The sequence below is a fragment of the Streptopelia decaocto genome, assembly GCF_964273445.1.
Source record: "Streptopelia decaocto genome assembly, chromosome: 1".
Lineage (NCBI taxonomy): Eukaryota > Metazoa > Chordata > Aves > Columbiformes > Columbidae > Streptopelia > Streptopelia decaocto.
Window position 1 is genome coordinate 76641920 of NC_138663.1, and position 22490 is coordinate 76664409.

The 22490-nt window shown below is 40.6% G+C and overlaps 1 protein-coding gene across 1 annotated transcript in view; it reads right to left on the reverse strand.

Annotated features, from left to right (window-relative positions):
* The window catches only part of IRAG2 (inositol 1,4,5-triphosphate receptor associated 2), a gene marked incomplete at its 5' end in the record, with an annotated part of 38689 nt that overhangs the window by 10641 nt on the left and 5558 nt on the right, over window positions 1-22490 (reverse strand). Inside the window, 17 exon segments of the mRNA XM_082044394.1 lie at window positions 3113-3194; window positions 3973-4120; window positions 5292-5400; window positions 6604-6669; window positions 7540-7601; window positions 8769-8931; window positions 9360-9474; window positions 11059-11222; window positions 14515-14616; window positions 14970-14972; window positions 14974-15102; window positions 16715-16814; window positions 16947-17011; window positions 17122-17181; window positions 19238-19294; window positions 19828-19905; window positions 21013-21063. Of these exon segments, the coding sequence (XP_081900520.1) occupies window positions 3113-3194; window positions 3973-4120; window positions 5292-5400; window positions 6604-6669; window positions 7540-7601; window positions 8769-8931; window positions 9360-9474; window positions 11059-11222; window positions 14515-14616; window positions 14970-14972; window positions 14974-15102; window positions 16715-16814; window positions 16947-17011; window positions 17122-17181; window positions 19238-19294; window positions 19828-19905; window positions 21013-21063 (1554 nt within the window).

The following is a 22490-nucleotide window of genomic DNA, read 5'->3' on the forward strand; positions in this document are numbered from 1 at the left end:
GGTAGAGTCGTTTAGGTAAATAAAAACGTTACTATTAACAGCTCCACCGAGCAGATGATTCAGAATGCAAAAAACTTGTAGTGTTGCATATTGTAGTGTCCGGCTTTGAATGACGTCAGTTTTCAATATTACATGTAACAATTGCCTAGCTGCCTCAGAAAGCTTCAGGCCTCCTCCTCTGTATGCAAACAGCAGAGAGGAATTGGGCAGTTAAGGGCTACTATGTAGTTTTGCTCATGTTCCTTTAACCACTATAGTGTGGTTCTAGATCCAAGTCTTATCAACATCACACACAAAAACAACATCCTCTTAAGCCTTCTAGTATGGTAAGGGAGATACTGAATGGGAAATGACCCTCTTCCTCCTTTCACCCTGGAAAACTCCAGCTTGCTTATCCAATTTATAGATAGGTCTCTATTTATGGGTGAAAATCCAGGGTGAAACAAGGGTTTAAGGAGTTAGGGCAGTAATGACTTGTGATGAACACCACCACCACTGAAGAGAAGTGCTGAACAGGGAGAAAAACAAACACATACAACCCCAAAACTCTCCCCAAGCAGAAAAGACGTGAGGCCAGCCAGCTTTGGGCAGCTCCTTACATATCAAGAGTCCAAGAGCACTATTGAAGTCAGAGCTGGGGGCAGGGTGGGGCTGGTGGTGGTGACATGCAACAGAAAAACCATATCAGCAAGTGATTATCTATGTTCTGGTGTCTCCCCTTCCCACTCAAACATCCTCAGAGGATCCAGAAAACCCAGTGAAGTTGACAAACAGGTGACCAAGGTGCCCCTGGTCACTTCTGACAGCAACTGACTGGTCCCACCATCAGCAAGTGCCTCTCTGTCCTCTCCATCCTGCACCCACCACAGCTGCATTACTGCATTCACAGAGCCCAGCCCCAGCCAGCTGGATGTTTCCCCTAATGCAAATCCAGGCTATTTTTATTCTTATTTGAATTCTCTATTAAGCTGAAGGAAGTACAGCACTGCACAGGTCTACAGGAGTATTTGGGATGGAGAAGGTGAAAATGAGCAGCATGTTTAAGTGGAAACAAAAGAAATTGAAAGAGCTTTCAAAACAAATACACACACGCACAGACACCCCCACCCAAACCAACCAACCCACCCTTGCATCACCTGGAACTGAATAAAGCATTTCATTATTCTACATGTGCTCTCCCTCCCCAGGTAATCACAGGGTCAATGGTTTCTGTTTGCAATGAAGGAAACCCCTCAATTCAGTTTTTTAAACCACATACTGACTGTTAGGATTATGAGTTCAAATGGATTGCACAGGGTACACTTAGAAAAAAAAAGCAACAACAAGAAACCCCCACATTCTAGATTTCTTAACATAATATATTTGTACAGGGCATTAGAGGATCATTCTTCCTAATAAAAGGATTGTGTTAAAGAAGATCCTGTAGCACAAGTCTAATCATACTTTTTCTCCCCTTCATCCCTTTGATTAGCATAATCATCCAAGGTTCTATCACAGCAGACAAGTTCTGGCCACGGTCTTGTATAAATTCCCAAACAAGCACTAATATGTGGAGGGCCTATCATCTGGTTTTTAGACTATGATAAGACTTTCACATTTATAAATCAAAACAGGTATAAAACGCCCAAGTTTCATCCAGCTCTCACAAGAGCTTCTTCATTAAATAGCCTCTCAACTCCTACAGTGACAATGATTTGACAAAATAATTTGAGTGAGTTATACGCTGAAGGTCTCAATCTGCTCAAACATATCTGCAACCACAGTATAATAATAATAATAATAATAATAATAATAATAATAATAATAATAATAATAATAATAATAACAACAACAACAACAACAACAACTCCACACATCTAGGGAGACTTTTTCTGTTAAACAAGGATATTCAAATTTTGCTGCACGTCACAGTTTTTAGAACTGGACACAGCCCATTTGCTTTTTCTCTGGGGCAAGCTTTGACATTTTAATTTCACCCCTCTAGAATATCCACACAGGATGTTTATCTATAAAGGCAAAAGTGGAAAATGGCATTTCTGAGCCCAGCTATACTTACAGAGAGCTTCAGAGCAACAAAGCATGGGCATTTCAAAAGACTTTGCAGGGCTGTGACTTTTCAGAAGGACTGGGTAAAGCAAGACCCCTTGAGATTATCCTCTTGAAGGTGGCTTAAGTAGTAGCAGCACAAGCAGGGAGTTCCTCACCTGCGCTACCCCAAGCAGCGTGCTGAAACCACAGGCAGTGCCCATCACTCTTACTTTTTTTAGCCTCACTGCACTTTCTGCCCCGATTTGCCGCTACAAGCAGACCCCTGCTGCACTTGCAGGTACCGCACACCAGCCAGGGCACGTCTGAGGTTGCCTGCTTATTAGTCTTGCAAAGATTATATTCAGGTTCACGGAAACTGCTGACCAATATTCACTCATCATCACCTCCAACACCAATTAGTAAAACTAATAAGAAGCCCTGTGTGGTAGGGCTGAGGTCTAGATTTCATAGTGACTATGGGAGCACAGGCAGGTGTGCTGAGTGCAGCTCATCTTGCTGTTACCATGAGAAAGCTGACTGACAGCTCAAGCTGTACATGCAGGATTCAATACAGCAGTGAGGCACATCTGAGCACATCAGCTGAAGGGAAGTTTCCATACAGTGAAGATGTCGTTTTGCAGCTGTTACATGGTAGCCGTGGGAGAAAGCACAGAGAAAGGCAGCATTCACTACTAAAGCATCATGTGGCTTCTTGCAGGTGGATAAAAAGAGCCAAATCACTCTGACCTCACTGGCAGAACTGAGTATTACTGCAGAAAAAGCACTGTCTCAAGCCTCAAAACCACATTTAAAAATGCTCCCTAGCTAAAAGCATGACTCAGATGCACGTGAACATCAAGACATTTGGGTCTATAACTATAGCATTCCAGAAGTGTAGCCAAATTGAAGGGACTACCCCACACAGAACAAGATGTCACAGCGCCCTGCTGACTGGTGCCAGCTCTGTCCACCTTGCAGCAGCACTGATTTATAGCTGCTCAGTCTGGCTCTCTGGCTTTAAGTAAGGCACTAAATGCTTGAGCCCATTCAAAACCACATCTCAGGCATCAGAAACAGTACTCACCTCAGTAAGTGAAGAGTCCATCATTGTAATGGAAACAGGAAGGTCTGCATCAGTATAGCTACCAGCAGAGCATATTTTCCATCTGGCAATACACATTTTATTTGCATGTTGCCCAAACAACAGTGAGATACATTGCCCATTTTCCTTAAGCACATAACAACTGAAGTCACCACTATCTGTATAGTCAGACAGCTGGTCTCTCAGAGAAAGACAAATTCATCACCAACATAAATCCCTCCCTCCTCCCCCGAACGGCAAGAACCACCACCAGTCCTTCTCCCAACCTCCTCCACACTGCACAGCTCTGCAGAAAACCAGTGGCAAAAGCTTTGAGAGTGGCTGAGTCTTTTTCTGCAGACTGCCTGCCTCTGCCTCTTCAGGAACATCCTTATCTTGTAAAATATTCACTGACAACGGTTAGCTAGCTTCCATAATCTTAGGCAGTTCAATCTCTATTTTAAAGATCTAGGGAGGCAGCTTAATAAGCAAAGACCTCAGAACTCATGCACTAAACTCTGCAAAATAAAAAGTGACTCCTCAGAGACAAAATGATGTTAGTTCTGAGTTAAATACTGAAAATACACACAAGAACACCTACATCATACCTCAGTTCTCCAGCACAAAATGGAAACATCACCACTGTCAACCAACAGTTTCAGTAAAAACCTTTAATACTGCTTTTGTGAACAAAGTGTCACCCCATAAAAACATTAGCTATCTACTGAGTGTCCAGTATTTCCTATGAGAGTTACTCTGCTATTGAACTCTGCATGTGCTGGGGATACAGATTTCCCTTGGAACCTGCTAGATGCCATAGAGTTTTCCACCCTTCACCCCGAGAGGTTATTTTGCCGTCTTACTTGTACCCCACTGATGTCACATCTGAAGCAGATGCATGTCCCAGATTGCAGCTTTCAAACGTGCAGCTGTTGGAGCTCTGTCTACTGTGCCAGTGCCAGCTGCGCACAGGGAAGTTATTTAGGCATGAGGTTTCCAAGGTCAGAGCATCTGTTAAGAGAGAGATGTATGAAACATGGTGCTCCTTAGCAAAGTTGGATTTAGTCACACATTGATTTTTTACTTAAGTCTAAAATAACAAAGCAGCAGACCAAACAAATACAGATCTATAATAATGCAGCTTCCATCCTGGTATGAAAGAGTTTGGTTATGTGGCCTTAACATACTTTGTAGATAGAGAGTTTGCGGCACCTGGGGATGGGTATCTTTCATCAGCCAGGTTATAGAAGCTTCCACGTAGGTCAGTTTTGTTGTAGTGAATTGTTTTGTGTGGCAGTGAGGGCTGGGAAATAGATCATCTTTTTTGTATCAATACTTGATTGGTGCAAGCTGAGAATACCTGCCTTATTTGTGGCTGGATCTTGATATTACAGCAAGTTGCAAGAACACTGAGTTAGCCTGTTGAAAAAGCCCTTTCAGAGCAGCAGAGTGCTCTTATAAGGAGTATTGTGCAGTCAAGCAATATCTTCTTCCATTTCCCCCAGTATGATGTAGAATTAGATTTGAATATTCAGTATTTTGTATAAGAAGAGACTCTGCCTTGTACCAGCTTACTGCTGGAAGAAACGCTTTGTCTATAAAATCCCAAATGCACCCTGCAGTTCTGTGGCCCTGCAATGTGTATGTGTCAGTAGTTGCTTTTAATGCTTGTGAGGCTTAAGACCCGCAGGGAAGTACATACATCTTATGAATGCAGGAGAAATCAACAAATAAAATTATCTGATTCTCAGTAGCTATCTTACTTGTTCGAGCTTTCAAACCAGGACTAACCTCAGCTCAAGTAGCGAAGTAGCAGGACATTGCTGTGCTGTCTCAGTGTGTGCCAGTTAATAGGACAAATGGGAAAAACGTAACTAAAGCCCCTCTTGATCCAGACTGGCAAGCATCTTGTCAGGAATATACTTGGAATTATGATGTATATCAATAGTGTTGGAGAGTCCTGTTAGGCTGACAGCTCCCTTTTCAGGCCTTTCATTGCAAACATGGTTCAGCCTCTTAAATTACATGCAGAAATAGGCTAAAGCCAACAATAGATTTTCCACACTCTACCAACACGTTTAACACCATTAATACGGTTGATTAATATGGTTAATACCACTAATCAACTCTTCCCATATTTCAGGAAAGAGACAGAAAACCAGGCAACACAACCAGCTCTTACCCAGCAGAGGTGTGCTATGCCAGTACAAAATATCCGAGGGCAGAGTCCTGGGAAGTTCAGTGCACAAGGTCAGTCCTTCACTCCACAGTCGTTTAGAGCAATGGAACTGCTAATTGAAAAACAGAAATCACTGTTGTTGTTCAGTCATGCTGAATACATAGAATCATAGAATGACCCAAGTTGGAAGGGACCGATAAGGATCATCGAGTCCAACTCCTGTCCCTGCACAGGACAACCCCACAGTTCACACCATGTGTCTGAGGGCCTTGTCCAGTCTCTTCTTGAACACTGTCAGGCTTGGGGCCGTGACACCTCCCTGGGGAGCCTGTTCCAGTGCTCCACCACCCTCTGGGGGAAGAACCTTTTCCCAATGTCCAACCTAAACCTCCCCTGGCACATCTTCCTGCCATTCCCTCAGTTCTGTCTCTGGTCACCAGAGAGAAGAGATCAGCGCCTGCCCCTCCTCCTCCCCTTGTGAGGAAGCTGCAGCCACCATGAGGTCTCCCCTCAGTCTCCTCCAGGATGAATAAACCAAGTGACTTTAGCTGTCTCATACAGCTTCCCCTCTAAACCCTTCACCAACTTCATAGCCCTATTAATGCTACCAACTCCTCCCACATATATACAGTTGCATCTGCATAATTTAATACTAACAGTTATACTAATCCATCGTATCTGTTGGTTTTTTTTTTTTTTGCCTAGAAAAGCTCTCATCCTTAATGGGCAGAACAGATATATGAAGAGGTAGAATAATTCAGCTATACATTTGCAACAGACATGTTGATTCAAGCTAGGCCTGGAACTAGATACTACCAAACCAGGCAAGATGAGCTGGACAGGAGAACTGTCCACAGTTCACAAAACCACAAAAAAACCACCACCTCTTCTTGCTATTACTGCTGAAGAGGTTCCATCTGAAGATGGGTAGGGGAAACATCTGAAGCAACACTTACGCAGCTGCATTTGACTTAACGTTGCTTAAGCGACAAAAAAATTGAAAAGAAATAGGAAGATATAGCCTCATGTTCAGTCTCTTATCCTTCTCAAAATGCAATTTATCAAAAACAGTAACTGTTCAGAAGCAATAGGAGACCGGTTTTGCAATCAGGTTCTGAATATACTTTTGTATGTGTACAAATACACATAAACATATACCTCAGATTATTTTTATCAAATGTTTATCTTGGCAAAGTTTCTCACAAGGAAAGTTATTTATTTTCTTCAGTTCATGAACAACAACAACAAAAAAATAGGGACAAAAGTAGCATCACATTCTAACAGGCTCAGCAATGGTCATAGCAAACACACTTACCTTCCCTTCTACCAGCTCAGCTGATGTGGGCAGCAGGCTGTAGTCAGATTCTAACTCTGCACAGCACTGTTACAATAGAGAAATAGTTTAAGGTAAACAGACATGAAGAAATTTTTTTAAAGTCAAAAAAAAAAAAAAAAGAGATGTAACACTACTACTGATTATGAACAAAATGGAACTCTAATTGAACTATTTTCAGCTATCAAGAAACCTGTGCAGTTGTTTCCCCTTGCTACTTTCAGCCCTTCATTCTGCAGACCTTTCTTCACAAACACAAGTTTTATTCACATGCAGCTAGTCCACAGTTTTGATTCTGCACCTCTGATGCCCCTTGTACAGCCTGGGATACATTTTAGGATCTTCTGTATGATTTCATAAATACTGTGTTATTCTATGTTAAATCCAGGCCGTTCAGACCCTGAGCTATAGCACTCTTTCCTAGAGCTGCTTGAGGAAAAACGTCCTCCCACAATTGTCTCCCCCTCCACCCCCTTCCAAACTTGAAGAAAGTATTTTTATTCAAGGCAAAGTACTCCAGAATTATATAATTTCTAACATATTTCCACATATTTCACTGCCTATTCCAGTGCCTGCATGCTGAGAAATATTTTATTACAAGATTTTAAACATTTGTTTTCAAGACTGTCTGCAGAAGAGAGGGCTGATCACCAATAGTTGTTTGCAGTGAAGACCGTCACCACACCTGTAAGTTCTAGCCTGTTTTTTCCAAGCAGGCTGAAGAAGGAAAATAACCTACAGATGAGTACACAGAGTTGAGTGCCTCCACAGTTATGTACATATTAGAAAAAACAAACAAACCAACAAATCAGATGCTGCCAGGTTACTTGCAAGTTCATCTCAGCTGTAGGTGTCCTTCCACCAGAGCACCCCCTGTGCAAGCCTACCTTTCCTTCTCCCACCACACAAGCATCGTACCTGACACAGCAATTCACAGAATCGCCTTTGAAGCAGTTCCCATCTTAGTGTGTTAACAGTTGCTACAAAGAGACATTTACTTCTATTTATCCACAGAGAGAAAGAGGTTTCTGTAAACTACCTGGACTCATACATATCTGGGGTTCTCTCTCTTTTCGTTTACTCTAGTTCACTTTGCAGAAGAGGTCTGTCTATTCAGAGCTGGAAAATGACAAACTATTTCCATCGTTACATCTCTTGGTAAAAATTAAACATCAAAGTTTGAAGGAAGTAGTAAGCATGAAAGCAACACGAGCGCACATGCATGAGCAATGCCAAAATAGTGATCAGAAGTCAGCAAGCCCAGTCTGGGGCTGTTTCTGACATATCAGTGCATAACAGTTGTGCCTAACAGTTAAGACATAGGGTCTCATGTAATTTTTCCTACGATAAAAAAAAAAAAAAATTGTAATTTCACATAAAGTTGTCTACAACACACAGGTATGTTGACCATCAGTCACATTGCCCCAGGGAAGTGCATGCTTAAGGTCAAACGTTCAGTGGGCTTACGTAATGTATTTTTTTTTGCTGTAAGAGTGATTCACACTCCAGAATTTGGAGAGAAAAAGCCACATGTGCTGGAATGCTGGAATCAAACCAATTCACTCTTTAATTGCCCAAGCTTTTAGGTCTTAATATTAGCAAGTGAGCAAGAGCTAGCACAAAGTTTCCATGGCTCTGTAGCAAAAGTTGCATGTGTACAATGCAATGACATGATCACTTTCTACTAAAGAGAACAGCCTAGTACCACACAGCTATTAAATAAACAAACAAAACACCCACAAAGCAAATACAAGCAGCTAGTAGAACACAGAATATAAAGAATAGGTCTTGTTGGTACAGGATGGCTTTCTTAGGTATAAGGTGGGCTGTCCAGATACAGGAACATCACCTCTGGTATAGGAGCGCCCGTGCTGGAGTTACTAGCCCTTCCTTCTAGGACTGCAGATTTTGTTAGGGGGTTCTGCAGGTTTGGTCCAGCTCGACACCCACTCATCAGGATCCCACCTGATCCTCAGCCCAGATGTCATGTTTGCAGATCTCTTAAAGGACAAGGAAAAATAGAAAGAAAGAAAAAGCCTCCACAGAGCATTTTACTGGATCACCTGCACATCAGTCCTATTCCCCCTTGCCATAAAGGATTTGCCCATGCAAGAGTGAATGCTGGCACAGTACCAGTAGTTACTCACTTTTCTGGTCTTCCACCTTCTCCTGAAGCAACTGGCAAGTGCTTGTTAAAGCTGCATTCACATCCTTGAGTTTTTGCTGCTCAGAAATGGCTTCCTCCAGCTTGCATTTCAAGGATGCAGCTTCCTCACAAGCAGAGTGAAAGGCTTCAACTTTATCCTCTGCCTAAGCACAAAACAGTATTGAAGAAAAAAGAAAGATAAAGCAGCCGGGCTAACACAAGGAGCCTCTATGGTTCATCTAAGTGAAACCAAACTGCATCTGTTCTTTCTCAGGAAGTGATAAAGCTCCCTCTGAACTTCTGCATTCTTACATTGGGGTGGACTGTGTTTGGGAGCTATTTTTGGGTTTTTTTCTCTTTTTTTTTTTTCTTTAAAGCCACCACAAATATGCAATGCTGCCTCTTTCATCAGCAAACTGTTGTCACCACCCCCTCAACTTTTACTTCCTCTGCTAGTTCCACTTTTGCAATGGAGACGCTCCACGCTGAACATGCGATTTCCTTTCCCAAGAGCAGCAATGCATCATACGCAGCCTTTTGCATCTGCTCACTTGTTTTCTGCACAGAAGGAGGAGCTACGACTGTCCCTTACCTGTTTGCTGGCATCCTCAAGCTGCTTTGTGGCTTTTTGCAGCTCTAAACCAAGGGCTTCTGCCCGGCCAGCCATTTCTTCTTGTGACTGTTTGACAGTTTCTATCTCACGTTGCCTGTGGGGCGAGAGAGCACAAACCACAATCCGTTATGACATTTCAGAACGGGCATGCCTGGGAGATGACACGCTCTGGTTGTTGAGATGTGCATCAAGAACCATGTTCAGCTGTTACATTCTGCAGTTCCCCAGGATCCAGCACCAGGGACTTCGTTCTTGCTAAGAAAAATTCAGCCCTGCAGGCAGACAAGGATTTTCTATAGAAGCCCCAGAATTAGAAAAGAAATGGAGGTTTTACCCTGGTTTCTCCCCAGCTGAACAGAGCAAGAGCTGTGCCAGCCCTAGCCAGCCGGGTACCATGGTGGAAGCTTGTAGAACATCCAGAGAACTCAAAGATCAAGAGCTTAGCTGGGCAAACTTCTGCATTTTTATTAAAAAACAGAACAAAACAAAACACAACAGATTGTTTCATAGTTTGGGAGAAATGGTAACCAGATATAGAGTCAATCATTCTAGTAAAGATACTCTGGAGCTACTACTGCAGATACACAGCTTCATCAGGTTAATTTCCCAGTGTTTTAGAGGGTATTTCACTTGGCAGCAAGCAGATGCCATCAGAACCAGTGCTAAAGATGATGGCTTTCAAGGAATGCCTTATTTCCCGCTGCAGAAACCCTTTGCCTATTTCTTCTCTAACTCACCTTTGTACATTTTTTTTCTTGTTGCTGCCATCACAAACAATTTTGATACAGAGAGCCAGCTTTAAGAAACCAAGGCACCAGCATTTTAATCAGTTATTTTCCAAGTTAAGGGAGAGCATGTGGGAGGTCTACATTAACAATGTTAAGTGGAAGATAAGTCAGGCAAAAGTGCAATATGACTGCTCCACATTCGCTCTCAGGGATGCAAAGCAGCTTATATCCCAAACGCAAGCAAAGACATGCATGCAAAATTTATGTTTAGTATATGATAGCAGAAGGCTGACACTGTGAGTAAGCCTGGGTTCCACAAAGACAACAAGTTCAGATTAATTGTTCTAGCAGAGGAGAAAAAAAATGCCAATAAATGATAATTTAATGTTATGTTTTCATATTTAATGAGAACTCATTGATGCTTGACACATTAAAACATTGTATTGTCTTGGGCTAGAAATTGTCTTCCAAAGCAATAATACCCACAGGCATATATTTTACAGATCATCTGGTTCACTCAAAACTAGCAGTTTATTTAATGGTTGCACCTGCTATATAGGCAGTGCCCTCTTGCTTTAACTGCTCAGTCTGTGGTCTTCCCGGTGTTTTCAAAGACATCTCCAGGATCACATGTTACTTCATACATGAACTTTAACTCCCACATAGTGTGATGTTATGCTAAAACCAGTTCCACTCTCCAAAACAGCAGATAAATTCCTCTGTGAAAAAAGCCTTCAGAATTCAGTAAACTTCGTTCCACAAGACAAAAAACACAACCCAAAACAACCCCCCTACCAAACAGCTAAGCAATCAAAAAAACCCAAACAAAACCCAAACACCTAAAGCAAAAACAGCACAATAAAAACACAACACCAAAACAAAACCATCACAAACAACAACAACACCACCCACAAAAGCAAAAAAAAGTCACACATGGTTTGAAGGGGTACCTGGCAGAGAGCTCTCTCCTTAGGTGAAGTTGCTCTGTCTTGGTTCTTCTCAGGTTGCTCGCCATTTGAATAAAATCATTATCGATGGATTCCTTGTATTTTTCTAAGAGACAAAGTTTCTGGATCCAAAGGTGTCTTTTTTCTTCTAGTTCTTGCTTGAGAACCTGTGGCAGTTTGAAACTGAGTTGCCATGTGGTTCAATGAAGAGCAGAGCCAGAGGATAAACGACAGCCCCAGATTTATTATACATGATGAGAACTGATACTAAATGATAGAGCAGGGAAATTGTCACCTACATGCAACACTATCAGTAATAAAGAAGATGGATGATTGACAATATTCTGTAATGTACTTATACAACATCTAGTTGGGAAAGAAGGGGGAGAGAGAGAAAAAAATAAATTAATAAGGAAGAGATCATAAAGGATAAATGGGTGATTCATTTTCTACAAAACAGTGTTTTGTGCCGTCTAACAGGTTAACAAAGCTACCTAAACTTCAGACCTGTGCCTCTAACTCCTGAATCTGATAGGGTGTGGAGACAGACAGGCTGCACTCCGGCCAAGTGTTAGTACTTTAAGACGAAGCAACACATAAGTTTGTACAAGAAAACATAAGCCTTTCGTATGCTAATACAATTTGACAGATGGCTCCAGCTTTTTCAAAAGGTTACTTCTAAGTCAAAAGCCACTCTCAGCCTTTATTTGTGGGCAGATCTAGGGTATACAGGTAGTCCTCTTTCTCTTCATTCCTTGTAAAACAAATATAACATTAGCAAGCATTTATGGTGTGGCAAGGGATTACATGGTACATGAGGGAGTCTTTACAATTTACCCCAGAAAGCCTTCATCACAAAATGCCCAGACAGAGCAACAAACCCCCATGTATTTAGGAAGCCCTAAAATTGATAACTTAGACTTCTGTGATGCTTTCCCCAAAGTACAACCAAGTCCATTGGCACCAGGTTGAGTTTGTTATTACAGAAATGTAAAAAAAAGCTGGACTAATAAGTCTGTATTTCAGTTTGTCATACATGCCTAGCAGATGAAGTCCATCCAAGGGATGACTCCTGTAGAAAGGCTTTCCATTTTACCTCAGATTTGTAGGAAGAATAATGGGAAGAGGGAAGAATTACATGTTAACATTGTATCCTCTGCATTTCTCTGCACAGTGACTTGCAGTATAAAGCACTGAGAAAGAAGAATCCAGTCCTTTTTCTCTGCCCATTTTCAAATGAACATAACAAAAAAAGTCCTTAGCTTTTAAAGAAAGCTTAATGAGAGTCAAACAGACATCAGGTGAGAATAAGGTCCGTATTTCTGGGGTTTTACAGTAGTTCCAAGGGGAAAACATCAATCCTACAAATATGGGCCACGTTACCCCCTGTAAGAGTCTAATGTTCATGAGCTTCAAACAAAAAAAGTGTAGCACATCAAGTATCACACTAAAAAACAAAATAATAAAAGGAGCCTGAGCAGTTTTGCTAGATAGGGTTACTGGGATGACATGGGATGTGACCACAGGCAAATGCCCACATCCTGAAGATCAGTTTTTTAGCCAAGGAACAGGCAGCATTTCCTCTTGGAAACAGTATGGGTTTGACACAAGTGACACAGGCTTATCATGGCACACGTGCCACAGTCTTATCTTGAAGCAGAGGGGTGATAAAAATATTTAAACATATATAGATGGTGACAGTAAAAACACACATATACACACAAAAACATAGGCACACTTATAATTTACTTTATGTATAATATACTTATAAAACATACTTTAAAATGTTAAAACCCAGCAAAACACATTCATAATATATTTCACATGAAATGGTGGGGAAGTGTTCAGGCTTCAAGTGGTCCTGTATAGTCCAAGATTTAATTCATTTTTCTACAAAAGCTTTCTCTAAGGGTGGAGGAAGCTACTTGGAATCTTTTTTCCTGACACACCTGTCTTATTCTAGGTAGGTGAAGACAATATGTTTGACATGAAGTCACTTCCTGAACCCCTGGGTCCCAGAAGGACAGGACATTTCATATTTTAAAAATCTCATTCTTGCTTGACCCTCTATTAGTTTAGTTTTCAAAATGTATTGTTCTCTAGCAGCCAGCATTGGATTTATTTACCACAATCAACTTCAACACCCACACCAAAAGCTTTTAGCTTCACATGAATACGATCCCAACAAGAATAGTAAGTTAACAAGCATTTCTCAGCTGTGGGAGCTTTGAAGGAGGAAGTTTTTGGTCAAGATCAAGAAGTTACAGCCATGCATGAGCCAGCAGTTTCCTAGAGTCTACCCAGAGTCACACTGGGGTCAAGACACTGAGACACTTGCACCTTCTCCAAGGGGAAGTTTTCAGGATTTACATAAAAAAGAAAAAACTTTAAAAGGCTGGCTGCAAAACTAGTTGGCTCCAACGATTGCCCCAATCCTCCCAGAAAAGGTGAAGAGGACCAGATACAACATTTTGCAACGCTAGAGGAGAACAGTAGCTTTCTGCTTAAAAACAAACAGCTTAAAGCACCGTGCACTGTGGTGTCACCTGCTACTACTCAAGTGGGACAAATTGAGGTTTTTGCATCTATTAAGGAGCAGAAAGACAGCATTAGCATACAGTTCAGTGGAGTTTTCTGCAGCAATGCTCCTAACAACAGATTAGTGGGAAGGAGCAGGTTAGCAAAAAAGCTATACTCAGCAAGATGAAAATTTTAGAAACTGTACTGTTACATGGGAAAGGAAGAGGGAACAAGAGCAAGAGAGTTGAGCTGTGTCCACAGACTGCTGCTCCCACATGGGGAAGTTATTTTAGCCAGTTACCTTGCACAAAAGTCTTTACTTTCAGGCCTCGCAAGAGGTACAAAGAGTGGTAAAAACACATTATGCAAGATTAAGTTGTAAAATATGTTTTTCTAAAAACTTTTTCTGTGGACTGTATCCAGCAAAACAACAACACTTTGCCTTTCAAAAGAAAGCAAACCCTATGAAAGTTTTTATTTGGAAACCTGGTGATAAAGCCACCTCTTCCTCCTCCTCTTGATGGTGAAAACCATCCATTACCATAGTCAGATTCAGAGCACAGGGGAAAATGGGTGCTCAGTGCACACAAATGTACAGTGGGCAGAAAAGCTTCATAGCTCAGACAGAGTTGTCATCTGACCTCATTTTCATCTTCAAATAGAGTTGCTTCATCTACCCTTTCCTTTAACAAATGTGACCTTGCACAAGACATATAAGGAAAAACACAGCATTTAAGTGAAAAACAATGATCCCCTCGTCCTCAAAAAAAAAAAAAAGTTACAAAAGATATTTCTCTCTATACAGCCATCTCTGACCCCCAAATGGGCTGCTATAATCTCAAGTCATTAATATATATAGTATGCAGGAATAAGATACCTACCTTAAGTTTTCACACAGCCCCACTGTTTCATAAAATATCTTCTAAGAAAGTTACTTACCACAAGTTTTCTTTCCCAAGACTGTTGCACGTTCTCTTCAGGATCATTTACCCATTGTAAAGAATTCATGACAAGCTCCTCTGCTTCAGAGGCTTCCTCTTGCTGGGAAAAAAAACCAACAGCAACCCCAAACAAAACACACAACAAATAAAACATTTAAAAAAAACCAAACAAAAATACTCCACAAACACACACAAAACAAAACAACAAAAATGCCAAAAACAACCAGAAAAACCCCACCTTGGCTTTTTTAGTACTACTCCAACTCAATACTGTGCAGAATTACCCAGGTTATAAGTTATCGTAGGTGCCAAGTGATATTGTTAGAGCAAGTATGAACCCACCTTCACCCCCAAAGAAGCTATTCTTATTTTTTCAATAGGAGTAAATACTGATTTTCAGTGTTTGGAGAAATCCTAATTAAAAGGCTGATAGAAGACCACATCCTTATTCACATTAAGCTCTGCCACTGACCAGGTTTTGCATGACAGTCTTAAATTTTTCTCCCACATATTCAGGTCCCTGAAGTAAAAACAGCACTTCACGGTCCAGCGTTTCATCCAGGCATGTCCATTCAGTCTTGGTAATCTTTGAAGAGATGGAAGAGCCAGCTAGCTTATTTTGACATCTCCTTATTACAAACCAGCATCAGTGACATTTAGAGTTTTCTGAAGTATCCCTGCATTGTATTTATCAGAAGGTCAGAGCTACCGAAACTTGAAGCCTGTAAAAGCTTTTCAAAACCATCACATCATGGGGATTAAAAAAAAAAAAAAAAAAAAAAAAAAAAAAAAAAAAAAGCAAGCAGCAGGCCAGTCAAGCTTCTGAGTGATCCAATGTAAATATTCACATCAGGAGTAGGCACAAGAGGAAGTCAACAATTAGTTATTTTCATTCAGAAGAGGCTTCACCGAGTGATGAATAAGCAGGGCCCTTACTTGCTTTACAGGTGAGTTGGTGGAAGTGTGTCTCATTACAGCATTTGAGAGGTGAACATAGTGATTCACTGTGGCCATGGGGAGCTGCAACTGGGGACAATACATCACTTTTGAAACTGGGATGCCCAGCCAAGTATCCCTCTCATTTCTGGGCCTACAGGTTTAGTCCACTAGCAGACTTTCTGTTGCAAGTGCTAACTCTTTGCAAATGCACCACATACAAAAGTGAGTAGCAGCACAGCAAAAATCCTACAAGAAAACAGGCATTACTATTTGCAGTGATTTATCAGATCTGCCACAAAGATAGCACCTGAAGGGAAGACAGCACTGTAAGGAAGGGTGGGACTCCATGGAATGTCTTTAGGGAAACAGGCTTAGATAAAAATCTGAACCAAAACCATATTCCACCCTTCCATCCCCCTGCCAGGTAGTTCTTCACTGGAGTACTGGAAAGCTATTTTAACAGTAAATTAGAGACCAAACTTCCAGCATTTGTGAAGTGTGTCTGATCTAAACAGTAGTTTCCAAAAAATCACCAAGCCACCTGCTGGGTCTTATACAGAGGACACTACAACTTCAAACAGACAGGCTCAACTGCAGTACTAAGATTTTGTCAGCCTGTTCCAGACTCATAAGAAGGATGCCTGTCCTGTTCTTCCCCAAATCACTGCCCAAAGACCTCAGAAAAAAGAGCCAGACAGGACTTCTAAAGGTCAGTTGCCATCTTACCTGCTGAGGGGCAAGGAAATGGTACCTACAGACATATGCTTATCAGAGTTTCTATAGAATAAGTTACATGAAGACTCTATAGCCTTTTTAAGATGCTTACTCTAATGCTTTTATTTTTCACTACATTAGACTTCAAGGAAAAAGAAGTCTCACCTTCTGCAACTGGAAATCATTGTGTCTAGTGTAGGCAGTACAAGAAGAAACAGACCTACTTTCTTCAGCATAATAGCTTTTATTTATTTGAAAACTCATGTCTTCTCTTAACAGTCTGTTCTTCTGCCAACTAAAAGAATGACCCTAGCTCTTCCAGATTTACTTTGTAGGTCTCATTTTTTTAGAATGTCAAGCATTTTCTTTGGACTTTCTCCAATGTACTTGGGGCAATACTATAAACTTCACATTCTGTGCTTGTGTGCTAGGATTAATGGCTTAAAATTCCAGGGTTATCTAACAATCTACAGGGAATGAGCTTTGTTCTTCCTTTATTGATGCAAGACAACTGGGATGAGACACAATAAAGATTTGATTCATACCTCAGAAGACTGAGCAAGTTCCAGTTCACAGTGCAGTGAATTCATCCCTTCAGGAATATCGCTGTTAAATTTACACAGGAATGGGAAACTCAAGCCATTTCTAGAAGAAGCCGGAAAAAAAAAACAAAAAACAAAAAAAAAAAAAAAAACCACAAAAAACCAAAAAACTAGGTCTCAGCCCTTTTTAACTTCTGATGAACTGTGTTTCCTGGGAGGAGTTCACAATACTCACGAGATCAGGTCTTGCTGCATGTGTTGCATGTCCTCCACTAGCTTACTTTTTTCTGCCCGCAAAGTCTAGAAGCATACATGAGACCTGGTTAGAATGTTAGTTTGTCGTGCAGAATAAGCATAGGATCTGCGTGTTTTCCCCTGACACAGTCAAAAACTAAAAGTCAGTCCCATACCTCTATTATTGAGGAATACTCCACAATGGTTAACTTCAGTTCTTTGATGTTTTGCTCCTTCTGCAGAGATTGTGGAGAAAAGACCCTTTAAAGCACACAGCCTGACGACTAGGACATTGAAGTGCATTTGTAATACTTATAGCTATGATGGCTTGTAACCAAAATGACACTTTACTCAATTCTACATAACAGCAGTAAACTATACAATTTAGGTTTGAGCAGCAGCTTAATTATATAACATAAAAATAGGTGCAAATTTAGAAGAATACCTTGCATATTGGCTAACAGAAAGCAGTCTGAAAACCTTTTCTATGTAACTCCTGAAATTAAGGCGACAGAAAAACTTATTTCCAGATGCTGTGTTTTAATTTATTACTTACTTGGTTTCTGTACCAGCAGTAGCAGATTAACTAGACAGAAGCACTCTAGTTTTAGCTGAAAACCTGGCCTATATTATACCTAGCATGAGTTTTCATCCCAGCTGAGCCTTAAAACTAGTTGTAACGTTTACTCTCATTGGTTTTCGTGGAGCGTATGGAGCGTAGGGCTCTATACATTAAACACCGCCTAATGGAAGGGCTAATAGGGAATGTATCAACCCTCATGGTATGACTGAAGAGTTAGCAGAAGTAGTAGCTTTCTTAGTGTCACAAACAAGCAATGGGCCTCAGTCATGTTCTGGTATTACAACAGAAGACACCACACAGACAAGCAGAGCATTTCTTAGAGAATAAATGAACTTCCAGTAGGAGGTCTGGTCCTCTCACCCCTTTAATGATTTCTTCCTAATCTTCCTCTTTAAAAATAGTTGAGGTTTTTGACAGACATGAAAAACACAGTAAGCTAAACAGGAAAAGGTTATAGAGCAAGGTCCCTTGGCAGAGACAACTGATGTGTGGTCCTGAAGGTTAAAAAAACATTAAAGAAAAAATAACGTGTTTTCAACCTTCACAGGTTGGAAACAGGTCTGGAAAAGAAAGGTTGCCATAGTAATTTTCAGTAACTGTCAATCCTATCCAATCTACATTTGGACAAAGAGCTACGACAGGCTTTTTGTTTGTTTGTTTTGTTTGTTTGTTTTTAGTTTACAGTGACAACCTTATCCCACAGATCCTAATACCAACAAGCAGCATCAGTTTTCCACACCAACTTCTTCAAGCTTAAACAAACCAGTCACCTTTATCTGCAAGAACATGCAATCTAGCAGTCTGCTTTCAAAACTTCCATTTAGTAATTGGACTAAAAAAACCTTTTAAAAATGAAAGGATACTACAGAAGCCACAAAAAACTTAGAGTCATTCAAGGAGGACAAAGTGAAAACTATTTTTAAAGAAGTTAATTCACTTGCATTCTTAAGCTGCTTCTTGAAAAAGAAAACAAAAAGCTATTAAAAAAACATTCAGCTACAAAATTATCAGCTGGATCACATTGAAGCTAGGTTCTCTCTAGTCACTATTTGACTTCAGCCACACTCACTTTTGCAGATCACCTAATAGTCAAATATTTCATCGGTTGATTTAGAATATGTTCTGCTAAACAAAACTTCATTAGCCTAGAAGGGTATTTGCATCATTCATTAATCCAGAGAATGCCAACGCCCTTATGTAGTCTTACGCCTTTGTTTTCTAACACAAAATACAGGTTTAAAGACAACATCAGAAACGTTTACTCTTCAGCCAAACCTAGACAATCACATCTCTGTAATAAGAAAGGACAAATTTGCTTTTCCATTGGGCTCTGAATCACTATTTCTAGTTTGACACAAAAATTATGTAAATGACATGAAAGGAAGGATCTTCTGCAGGTACGTTCTTCTAACAGCTGTTGAAAGAAGCGGCCTTTAGAAGCTTCTGTACATTTTTCTGAAGTTTGTTTTGTTTTAATAGGTTGAGATTTTTAATAAAAGCAAAATCCCGAAACCTTTAATTATGCTGACTCATAATCAGGTCCTACAGCAGATCTCGCCTACTTTGAAGCCATTTATAGGATCAGGTTCTGTAGTGTGGGAACAGTAGAAATGAAAGTGCCACAGTGAAGATTATTGCCTTGCCTTTTTACAAATCATCCCAGAGTCAGCGTTTTCAGTCAAAGACATAATGAAGTAAAAGCAACCAACCTGGATCAAGCTTGCCTCTTTATTCACCACAGTGCTCTCATAGATATGTGCTTGGATCTAAAGAGTGAAAAGATAAAAAATAATTCCAATCATCAGTATGCACTGTAATATGACTCTGTTCCTATCTTCTACTTGTAAGGGGAAAATGGTATCAAAATTCCTTGCTTACAAAAAAATCAAATTCTTCTTTGAATACCTTGTATGATGTATTTCAAACCTCAAATCTTGCACCCAATTAAACGCAAAAGCATTCTCAGCTTTTGTAGCCACCTTTGTTTCCACTTGTCTGTTCAGGCTAATAGTTTCAGCAACATTGATAAAATACATTAGAAAGGCACACTTTGCTTAAAGAGGGGAAAGGATTCCTAGAAGTTTAACTGAGATGAAAGAATAAAACTGTGGATTTTTTCTATTAGTCCCATTTTTGGCCTCCAGACAGCAGCTTCCTTAGTCAAAGCTGTTGTACTGTCCAAGCTATGACTGCAACACAGGTCTTTAACAGAGACAGGTTCAGAGGCAGAAATTCCCCCCACTAGACCTCAGCAAACTACAGGCTGTTGTTTTGTTCCTCCTGGAGTTTAAATCCTTACTTGAAGCTCTGCTGCATTTTTAGACAGCTCCAAAACCTTCTTTCGAAGTTCGTCAGTGTCCACGCTATTCCTAATATTCTGAACAAGACACAGAGTGTTTAGGCAGAGCTGAATGTATTGACAGCTTCTCCTTAAAGAAACTAGGCAAAATGACATTTCCACCCCCAAGCTACTGCCTACTCTAAAGCACCACCAGTATTTGTGCACATACATTGTATTTGCTTGCCCCACTGAGACTATTTCCACTAAATTTCCCCCATTTTTCCAGAGCACTCTCAAAAGAGAAAAAACTCAGAACATGTTTTATAAGGACTACCAGACACAGAAAGCTAGAGAAAAGCTTTCAGACCTGCGGCATGGAAGTATTTTTGGGAAGATGCAGTTTAATAGCTATTTGCACTTACAGCCTCTTTTGAAAGACTAATCTTGAGCAAAGATTAACATGCAAAGAACAATGACTACCATGTTGTTACAATAGAGAATATATTCCTGAATCATTAAGTGCTCCTTTTCATTATGATTTCACCCGTTTCTCCATTTAATCCTAAATAGTCTAAAATACAGGCTGTAAGCAAGTAGTAAAATGTTTTATCACCCGATGAAAACTTGTTTATAAAATATTTACTTTAATGAAATAAAATAAATTAAGAACGGGTAGCTCTCCTCTGAACAAAAGAGAAAGAAAAGTGAGCCTAGAGATACGGCTTGATTAGCAGTCAGTGGATTCCTCTGTGAGTGGAACTCCCTGCTACTGCATTTTTTTTGAGTTACAGATCTATACAGGGCTCATCCTTTGGATCTTGAAGGAGGGAAACAAGTGAATATGAAATAAAAAGTGTTATATAGAGATTGTTTCAACATAGAGTTAGTATATTTATAGCTGTATTAACTAGAAATACTTTGAATTTGTCTATAAGGCTCTGAAAAAGAGGGGAAAAGCTGTTTGTCCCTGTCTCTCATACTTTCCCAACCTCATAGACTGACTTACTCAGCAAACAGAAAGTCTGAAGCACAGTACAGCTTCAAGATATAAAGTTTTATGATAAGTCACGCTTGTAAAATACAAGACATTTCAATAACCCAATTAGCAAGTTAGGCTTCAAAGTCTGACAAGCATTTTATTTCCTAATGGTGAGCTTTCAGCTAGACAAGAACATGCACTTGCAGAGTCATGATTTATTTTACCTCTTCCTGAAGAGAAGTAATTTTGATGATGAGAGACTGGTTTTCTTTTTCCTGAGCAGATTAAAAAACAAAACAAAAAGAAAGGCGTGCCGGGAGAGAAAAAAGCCAAATAATTGTTTTTAGCATGTCAAGTTCAACATTCAAAGCCAAACTAAGCCAAAAAGCAACAGATCACAAACGCATCCAGAGCCCAATGTGAAGCTGTGGTCCATTCCTTTGCTGCAGAAAGCAGTGCCTCATGAGGCCTCACTGAGGGTTTGAGACAGGTATTTCAAATCAGTGTAAAACTCAGACCACTAGATAATAGGAAGGAGGTATTCAAGGCCAGAGTGAGCAAGTCTAGTTGTTCTCATACTTAAGATAAATCTGGGAAGCCTAGGTGCCATACTGCACTATTTTCTTATCAGACATGAAGAAAGGTTTAGTACCCCACTCAATGCATCCACTGCACAGGCAACTGCAATTAAGGAACAAGCACTGCTACAAAACTTCCAGTAATATTTCTCTCTCCCACCCTACCTCCCTCTCACAAGGTGAATTATGCATGGAATCTCAACTTAAAGCAAAACAAAAACATACGCACACTGCAGCAGGACAGTACCAAAAAAAAAAGTGCATAGTAGACTTTTTTTTATTTCTAAATACCCACCATCAGCAGCACACACAGCTATGGAGCACCAGTTCACAGCTATGCCCACACAGCAAGACACAGAGATGCCACTGTAGTGTGAACAATACGCATGGCAACAACGCAAACATATGTTCTCCAGAGAGCCTACGCTCTGGTGTCTGGTAGCACCTGCTAAAGCTGCAGCCACATCAGCATCATTACCAGGCTGCTGAACACCTCTTACAACAGCCACGCAGGCTTCGCTACTCACACACCTGGGGTGCCATTCAGACGCTGTCATGTAGGGACCTCATGCCCTCTGAGGCACACCAAAGTGTACAGCTTGGCTTCCAGCTGTCAGTCATAGAATTATTTCGGTGGAAGGACACCATTTAGATCATCAAGTTGAACCATAACTTAAATCTAGCACTAAACCATGTCCCTAAGAATCTCATCTATATGCCTTCTAATACCTCCAGGGATGGTGACTCCACCACTTCCCTTGGCAGCCTGTTCCAGTGTTTCACAACCCTTTCTGTGAATAAATGTTTCCTAATATCCAATCTGAACCTTCCCTGCTGTAACTTGAGGCCATTTACTCCCATCTTATGAAGTCCAGAATGGACAGGTTTCTGAGAGGCCTTTGTCATATCTGCCAGCCCACGTGGACATTGACAGCGACCTAGGGGTGTTTTAGAAAATGACTCATGTCAATATCTGAACAGTCTACTGTCCCCACTGCTTCTAGAAAAGCTGTGTGAATTTCTGGCAAAACATCACTAACTTCAAAACATGCAGGGCTCAATGATGTAAGCATGAGAGCTGTTGTCTTTAAGTGTAATTATATGCAACACTAGCTCTTTATATT